Below are 8,557 nucleotides of genomic sequence, written 5' to 3'. Positions count from 1 at the left end.
CCACCTCTCTTAATAGTTTTTCATCTTCTTCATGAATTTCTCAGCAGCCCATCATCCCTTCCACAGGAATGTTAATAAGATGATGCTGATGCTGATGATAACCCTCCCCAATTTGTACTGAGCTCTTATGCCAGGTTCTAGGCCAGGTAGTTGGAATGCATCATAACATTTAATTCTCATAAAAATCCATTTTTGGAATGTGGAAACTGAGAAATGTCAGGTTATTTGCCCAAGTTTAGGCAGCTATTCCATGGCAGAGGATTTAGGTATAGGTTTACCAAAGAGATTCATCTTTGCCCTGTTTCACAGTTCACTTTGCATCTTCTCCTTGAATCATTTTGGCTATTTTCATGGTCTTTCCCAACTGACATCTATCAAAAGGATTTTCCAATCTGGGTTTTCAACTCCTAAATCAGACTTTCTCCTGAACTTGTCAATCTGGATATCCTCTACTGTATTAGTCAGGGTTTTTCAGAGAAACAACCTATAGGATAGATAGGTATATCAAAAAAAATAAATTTATTATAGGAACTAGCTCATGTCTGATGGTAGTTGAAAGTTCAACAGACGATCTGCTGTGTGCAAACTGGAGAACCAGGGAAACCGATGATGTAATTCAGTCTAAGTCCAAAGGCCAGCAAATCAGGAGGTTAGTGGTAAAAGTTCCAGTCTAAGTCCAAAAACCTGAGAACCAGGAGTGCTGATATCTGAGGGTAGGAGAAGATGGATGTCTCAGCTCCAGCAGAGGCACAGAGAGAGAATTCGCTCTTCTTCTGCTTTCTTGTTCTATTCAGGTACTCAAATAATTGGATGATGTCCACACACATTGGTGAGGGTGGATCTTCTTTGTGCAGTTTTCTGATTCAAATGCTAATCTATTCTGAGACCCCTGCACAAACACATCCAGAAATAATGTTTTACCAGTGATCTGGGCATGCCATAGCCCAGTCAAGTTGACACACAAAATTAACCATTCACTTAGAAACCTCATAGAACTCATAATATTCCCTCCTCTATGCCACCTGATCCTTCTGCTGTGCTCTGGGTCTTTGTGATTGAGATAGCTAGCTTCCACCCAGTTGTACAGGGGACACACAAAACATTTTTGACTCCTCCTCTCTCCTTCGCCCTTCACTTACCATAAAGCCTATTAATTTTATTTCCTGTTTCTAGAATCCAGCTTTTCTTCTCACCCCAACTAGTAGTCTCAGGCTCAGGTTCTCATATCTTCTCTTTTGGTTATAGCAATGAATTCCTACAAAGTCTTCCTACTTTCATTTTATCTTTTTTTAAGTCAGTAAGCTTCACTTAAAGTGTCTTCCCTCTTCCATTCCTTCCCCCTAAAACACCCAAAACATAAACATGGCAATTTGGGTTATCTATTGCTATGTAACAATCCACATGAAAACTTGGAAGTCTAAGATAATTTATGATTATCTCTCCAATTCTGTGGGTTGATAAGGGGCAATCCTCAGTTGGGGTATTTGATGCAGTTGCATTCAGATGGTGGCTTGGAATGGAGTCATCCAAAGGCCTGACTTAGCTGGATGTTCACAATAGCAATGCACAAGGTGGTTTTGGCTGGGAGCTCAGCTGGGATGACTGACCAGAGCACCTACATGTGGCATCTCCACGGGGTTTAGACTCTGACCACATGGCAGTTTGCTTCTAAGAGGAGATGTCATGTTCCGAGAGCAAGTATTCTGAGAGAACTAGGCAGAAGCTGCAGGACTTCTTAAGACCTCTTCTTAGAATGTCACTTCTGTTATCTTCCCTTAGCCAAGCAGTTGCTTAGGCCATTCTAAACTCAAGAGGAGAAAAATTAAAGCCTACCTTTTAATGCAATGAGCAATACACATGTACAGAGAGGAAAGCCGGTGAGGTGATTATCTTGGAGACTATCTACCTCAATGACCATATCATTTTCATGTGTCTAACTCCTGAATTGCTCCCCAATCACTGGGACATGAAGTCCAAGCTTCCTACAGTACAATGCATAGACTTTCTAGGGTTTGCAACACTGACTTCTCCAACATCTTTTCCTTCCACTCCCAGCCCTCCACATGTATTGCTTATACATCTCTCTATCCTGCCTCTGCCATAGATCTTCGTGGTTATTCCCTCTCCCCACCCACCTTAATATCCTTGCTAATCCTTCTTTTCTTAGTCAACTTCTATTTCATCCTTTAAGGCCACTTAGACACCACATCCTCCAGGAAGCTCTCCTGGAATCCCACCTTGGGTAGGGTGAGCCACTTTTGTGGCTTCTGTTGCACCCTAAGTGCACTTATCATAATGCTTGTTATAATACTTGTGTTGATATTATACATTCATGTTTCTCTTTCCCTTCACACCCCTAGAGGGTTAGCCCCTTGAAGGCAGGAGCCATCTCCCATCCATCTTTGTACCTTTGGTGCACTTTGGTGTGATAGCTTTGCAACATGTCAACTTACCTAGACAGAACTACACTTCCCAGAATTCCCTCCCCTGCATGTTTCTGGTTAGAGTGAGCCACAAAAGAGCCTCCTGTGGGACATGTGAAGGTTGGAGGTGAAGCAGCAGCCCTTTTTTGTAGCTCACACATATGCTGCTTATTGCTGGTATGGGACAGCAGGCCCCCTGTTGTCCTGCTTCAGCCTCTTGGCTCCTGTGATGAAGGGCACAAGCTCTTCCTATAGGACACCCATACCATCAAAGTCAGAGGCAGCAAGAATTGGCATGAGTCTCAGCCCATCCTCATGGGTTCCAGCTTGTACCCATGGGCTCCATCTTGTCCTTGCTTCCCCACTGCCTGCCTTGTGGACAATGGCCTTACAGAGATTGCTTAGCAAGAACTCACAACTTTGTAAGGTACAAATCCCCATAACAAAGATACACACACACACACACACACAGAGGTATATATGTATCTGTGTGTGTATAAGTGTGTGTCTGTGTATTTGACATGCATACATAAAACATGTATTACCTCATAGTGATTCTGCTTCTGACTGAACTATGACTGACACAGATGAGAGGGTTTATCAGGGAAAATCTGAGACATGTCAAAAACAATGACAAATCACCTGCTTTTAAAATAATAATTGCCTAATAATATTACAACTAATCATATCTCCATGCCGTCTCTTCACCATCCCACAGGACAGGGTTCGAGGTTGGGTTCGAGGCTGGCTCTATCACTTTCTAGCTATGTTCGTTGGGCAAACTCCAAACCTCAGTTTCATCATCTGTGAAATGTAAGAAACAATTGTGTCTACCTCATGGGTTCATGGAGGATTAGAGATAATACACTTGAAATTCTTAGAATGTACCTAACATGTAATTAATGTTTAAGCCAAGTTGGCTAATATTAACTGTATAAAATACATAACTACTTGCAGATAGCGCATTTGTCCCTATAATAATTTATATTCTATCCACGTACATTTACACTCATAATTCAGAAACTGCATTTGTGTTACTGAAGTGCAGAGATTATAGTACACTTCAGAGGTCATGAGTATAAATAGTGTTATACTGTTTCTAATCATTTATGGGTTAAAAAGTTTATAATAATAATATATCTCAAAAATTAATAAAAGTATAAGATAAAATTATGTAGTCTACTTGCTTGTGTTGATGGCATAAACCCAGAATGATGTAACTCCTTCATTCCTTTGGCTCTTTCAGAGATCTTCCTTCAGCCCTAGAGTTTTAAACTCTTCCTTCTTTAAAAACTGAATCAGGCCGGGTGCGGTGGTGGCTCATCCCTGTAATCCCAGCACTTTGAGAGGCAGAGGTGGGTGGATCACTTGAGGTCAGGAGTTCAAGATCAGCCTGGCCAATATGGTGAAACCCTGTCTCTACTAAAAATACAGAACAATTAGCCGGGCATGGTGGCACATGCCTGTAATCCCAGCTACTCTGGAGGCTGAGACAGAAGGGTCGCTTGAAGGCAGGAGGCAGAGGCTGCAGTGAGCTGAGATTGTGCTACCACACTCCAGCCTGGGTGACAGAGGGAGAGTCCATCTCAAACAAACAACAACAAAAAACCAAACCTGAATCTATCTATATATTTGAAACAGCTTTGTAAATTCTAAATCATACATTTGACTGTCCTTTTCACTTTATCTTTTTAGAGTCATTTCAGAAGGTAGACATAGCCATGGCATTTAGAACCGGTTTTAATATTGATCCATCTAGAAGGCTTCCAAGATCCCACTAAAATCTTAACAAAATGAGGATATGAAGACAGTTTTTAGAAGTCCCATTGGCTCTCAGGGACAGGGCTTGCAGGAATGTGCAAGACAGAGGGTGAGAGAATGACTTGGGATGATGTGACTTTTCTATTCATTTTGCCTCTTGGAACATTTAATTTTTCTGAGCTCTCTTTGTTTATGAATTGAAAATGCTTTTGTTTATTAAGTTAATTAAATTATTTTAAGAACATAAACAATTCGAGATAAGGGACTCAAACATTGTGAGCCTCTCTGTCTCTGTGCTAACAAACGGTTGGTGTCATAATAAAACAAGTAGATTTCTAAATAAGGCAAAAACGCCCGGGTCCTGTGTGATGAAGCAAGAAGCCAGACAGAGCTTCCTACTGTTTCTCCTGCCCCTGATGCACACTGAGACCCTCAGAAACCCAGCGTTATATGACAGAGACCAAAAGTTAGTTCCTAGACAACAATGGACAATGTCTTGATATTTGCTTATCACCCCTCAGCGACTGGGTAAGGCTCTAGATTGTGAGAACTCAAAGCAGAGCTTTCTCGTATCTGCCTTAGACTGTAACAGTCTGGATATATACATGTTCTTACCCTACTACCCTATACACATCTTGAGAGCAAACCACAGTCTATTCCCACTTGTCATATAGGAGGCATTAAAAATCAATTATATTCTATAGAATAGAGAAACAATTTGAATTTTTTCACAAATTAAACTTCAGTTCAAATATAATGTTATGTGCTTCAAATATTGAGATCAAGCAAACTAAACCCTCACCCAGTCCTTTTTCAGTACCCTTAAATCAGTTCCTGGGAGGCTCCAGAAACTTGTCTTAAAGATAAAGGATGAGATGAAAATGCTTGCATTTCTAAATGCTGTTTCCTGAGGAACTCAATGTAATATGCTTAAGGTTCAAGAAGATGGGGAGTATATCTTGAGTCATAGACAGAACATGTTCGTTGTCAGTGTTGGGCTCAGCATGTGACTGACGGTTGCTGATCCTGGTTCTTACAGTCCCCAGATTCTGAGAGCCACCTGGCACAAGGGGCATCCTCCTATGTTGCAGATGGCCAAGGGCAGGTCAGAGGGCCTGATGCGCTCTTGACTCTTTCTTGCCTCTATCTCCAGCCTTCCCATACATGGGCTTCCTTCCATTACCTGTATCACCACAGCGCCTATGAATTCCCAGTAAGCTTTCTGTTTAAAATGTAGACCCACTCAACTTCTAGGAGCTCATGGAAGATGGGTGGGTATACATTTTTAGGAATGAGAATGGAACTAGTATTTCAGTTCCTATCCTGAAGCATGCATCATCCTCAAATTGAAAAGAAAGTGGATAAAGTTAGAACATGTTCACTGTCTTTGAGGAACTCATGGTCTCATGGAAAGACAGCATGTCCTATCTTGTACTGTGGATTTGTCTTGAGAGCAAATGTGACGTCTTTCAAGGGGCAAGAGTAGGGTTCTCACAATGCCTAGAATCATTGATCATTGTGATCATGTGATCATGATGCACAAAACAGTCTAGACTGTTCTTCTTAAGTTTCAAGTAAATTTCAAAGATACAAGGAAACACATGTGTCATGATCTCGAAAATAAAATTTGGAGACGAAGAATGATGGCTTTCTGCTCTTAGAGGAGGAACAGGTGACAGGAAGCAATGTCACTGGAAGTGGGGTTTCCTCTTTTGTGAAATCCACATATTGCCATTTGTTTCCTGTGTTTTGTCAGTAGCTTGTGGAGGAAAATGAGCGGAGGTATGCTTTATTGCATCTGAGCCACAACTTTATGAAGACACAGCTGTGTTCTTGCTGTTCACCTTTCATTATTACTTCCATGGAGTTCACTGCTGGCTATGATACATCACAACATTGACAACAGATGCAACCTCTGACAAGTTTAGTTGTAGCCAGTGGGACCAGCATTCTAGATGGTTTGATTTGTGCCCATAGCTTCTTGTTTGGATGACAGATTATACAGACACCCAGGTTATAGCCAATACGTAGTTATAGAGCCCACTTTTTTCACGTGATTTCGGTTGGGTGATTTTGTTAATGAGTATTTACAGTTTTTCACACATAAACTCCCAGTATGAAGCTATTCCACGTTTATTGCTTTGCATGGTACTGCAAAACTGCATTTATTCGGCTTTCTCAGTTTTTCATCAGAAACCCTTCTTTGAGACATAAACATTGCATGTTTTTCGCTCCGTTTTTATAAAACAAATTAAGCAGACACTCATTTATGAAGGTACTTCAGGTAAAAGACAGGAAAGGCTCCTAAAAGGGATGTGTGGGGGCCACTTTTGAGGGCTGTCTTTCATGTCCATCTCAGTCATCCCTCCGGAATTTCTATTTTCTTTCTGATGCTGCCCAAGTGGCAATCCCACCCTGTCCCCTGTCCCTGACCTTGGACATGGGGAGCAGCACTGTCCCAGGGAGGGGCAGACAGAAGAAGGGAAGATGGTGAGCCCAGTCACTCCTCAGCCCAGTGGGGTTTCCTCAGCAACATCTCATCCCACACTGTCCGCTCTCCTTGCTCCTCTGCTCCAGAGAAGATGGTTTCCATGTGCTGCTTCTCTGCCATCTTTCTTTCCTCTTATTTCTTTCATTATGAAACCAAAGTGCTAGAGGGATCAGGGACTATGGGGGACCCACGAAATCCCATGTTCATGAAGATGGAAGAGAATGCTGGTGGGAGGGGGGCTGAGGCCTACAGAGATGGGGATGGAAGACTGCTGCCTTAGTCATCTGAGGCTGCTCTAACAGGATACCACACACTGGGTGGCTAATAAGCAACAGATGTTTATTCCCACAGTTCTGGAGGCTGGGAAGTCCAAGAGCAAGGCACCAGCAGATTCAACATCTGGTGAGGGTCTGTTTCCTGGTTTGTATAGAAGGTGCCTTCTCCCTGTGTCCTCATATGGTGGGAAGGGCAAGGCAGCTCTCTGGGGCCTCTTTTATAAGGGCACTGATCCCACTCATGAGGACTTTCATGCCCTAATCATTTCCCAAAGGCCCCACCTCCTAATACCATCACATTCAGACTGCAGCAGCCTCCTCTTCATTCTCAAAACCTCCCTCAATAACAATCTTCGTTTTGAAAGGATTTCAAGGCAGAGATTCTGATACCTACTGGAGCTTTTATCCTGTTTGTCAGAGGTTTGAGAGGGTTGACAACAGCTGTGGTTGGAATAAGAGGAGTTAATGGTAATAGAAAGGAAGTTGACACCTGAGGAGGAGAGTTGGGGTCACAGGATAAAGTGCCTCCAAGGTTTCTATCAGTGGGAAAGCTGACTGGCTAACCCGGGTTGCTTGGAACGCCCTGTCTATGCCATTCTGCCTTCCTCGCAACTTGGCGGGTCCTCATCCAGACTCCATTCCTGCATTACCTCTCCTGGTCTCCATTAAGATGCAGCCTTCCCGAGGACAAGGGAACTGCTGGGTGACTTAGACAGTGAGGCCCTTTGCTGCTCATCACAACCAGCGTCTCTGGAACCACAGAAAGGCAGCCTGGGATCAGGCGGAGGCAGACATTACTTATGGATGAAGGCAAGGGGTAGGGAGAGGGTCTAGGTGTAAAACTGACACCAAACCACCACACGGGACTATCCCAGTCAGAATAAAAGGAGAGGCTATTTAAGCATCAGAACGTGCTCCCTCGACCCCAGAGCCTGTCCAGAATGTCGGGGGCCGCCACCTGCTTGCCTGCCAGGCCTCCATGCTCTCCGGTGCTCATGTTCCCATCTGCTTGCTGCAGCACTAATGAAAAAACTCGACGGCCAGGCATGCTTGGAGGAATAACTCATGAAACAGATTGTAAAGCCTGGGCCCATGACTTGCTCTTTTGGGACTTGGCACTTACGTCTCTTTTTCCATTTGCACAGACTGAGCAGGAGGCCAGGCCTCCCCGCCCGGGCCTTGGGAGCGAGGCGCCTCTCCTCTGTCCGCCAGTTCTCCCACTCGGCCCCCACACCCCCAGGGGGAAACGCAGGGGAGCTGTGCGGACGCCGAGGCCGCGCCTGCTCCACATTCCAAGCAGGACACGGCCTGAGTCCCGCGGGCCCTGCCCGGAGGCCCCTGGGTGTGAATCTGTGTCTCCCCACTCGCCGGCTCCCGCGCCGCCTTCAGGCTTTTTTTCTCGCTCGCTCTCGCCATTCCCCGGGCAGCGTCTGCGTTTCAGTGCGCGGACATTTCCGGCTGGCGGGGGATGGGACGGCGGCCAGCCCGTTCCCGTTCCCGTTCCCGCCTGGCTGCAGGCGCAGCTGCGATGACTTCATGACTCTGCAATGGCCGCGGGGCCGGGAAACAGCGCCGGGATTGTATTCACGGGCTGGAAAGTAGCAAGT

The 8,557-nt window shown here is 44.6% G+C and overlaps 1 protein-coding gene across 1 annotated transcript; it reads right to left on the bottom strand.

Annotated features, from left to right (window-relative positions):
* Positions 1–287: 287 nt before the first annotated feature.
* C15H9orf170 (chromosome 15 C9orf170 homolog) lies at positions 288–8,241 on the bottom strand. The gene is given in 3 exon segments (XM_025360688.1): positions 288–356; positions 358–484; positions 8,063–8,241. Coding segments are annotated over 3 exon segments (375 nt in total).
* Positions 8,242–8,557: the final 316 nt, after the last annotated feature.

This window comes from Theropithecus gelada, chromosome 15 (assembly GCF_003255815.1).
Source record: "Theropithecus gelada isolate Dixy chromosome 15, Tgel_1.0, whole genome shotgun sequence".
Lineage (NCBI taxonomy): Eukaryota > Metazoa > Chordata > Mammalia > Primates > Cercopithecidae > Theropithecus > Theropithecus gelada.
The sequence above is the reverse complement of the archived record's forward strand: the minus strand, read 5'-3'. Positions and strand labels throughout refer to the sequence as shown.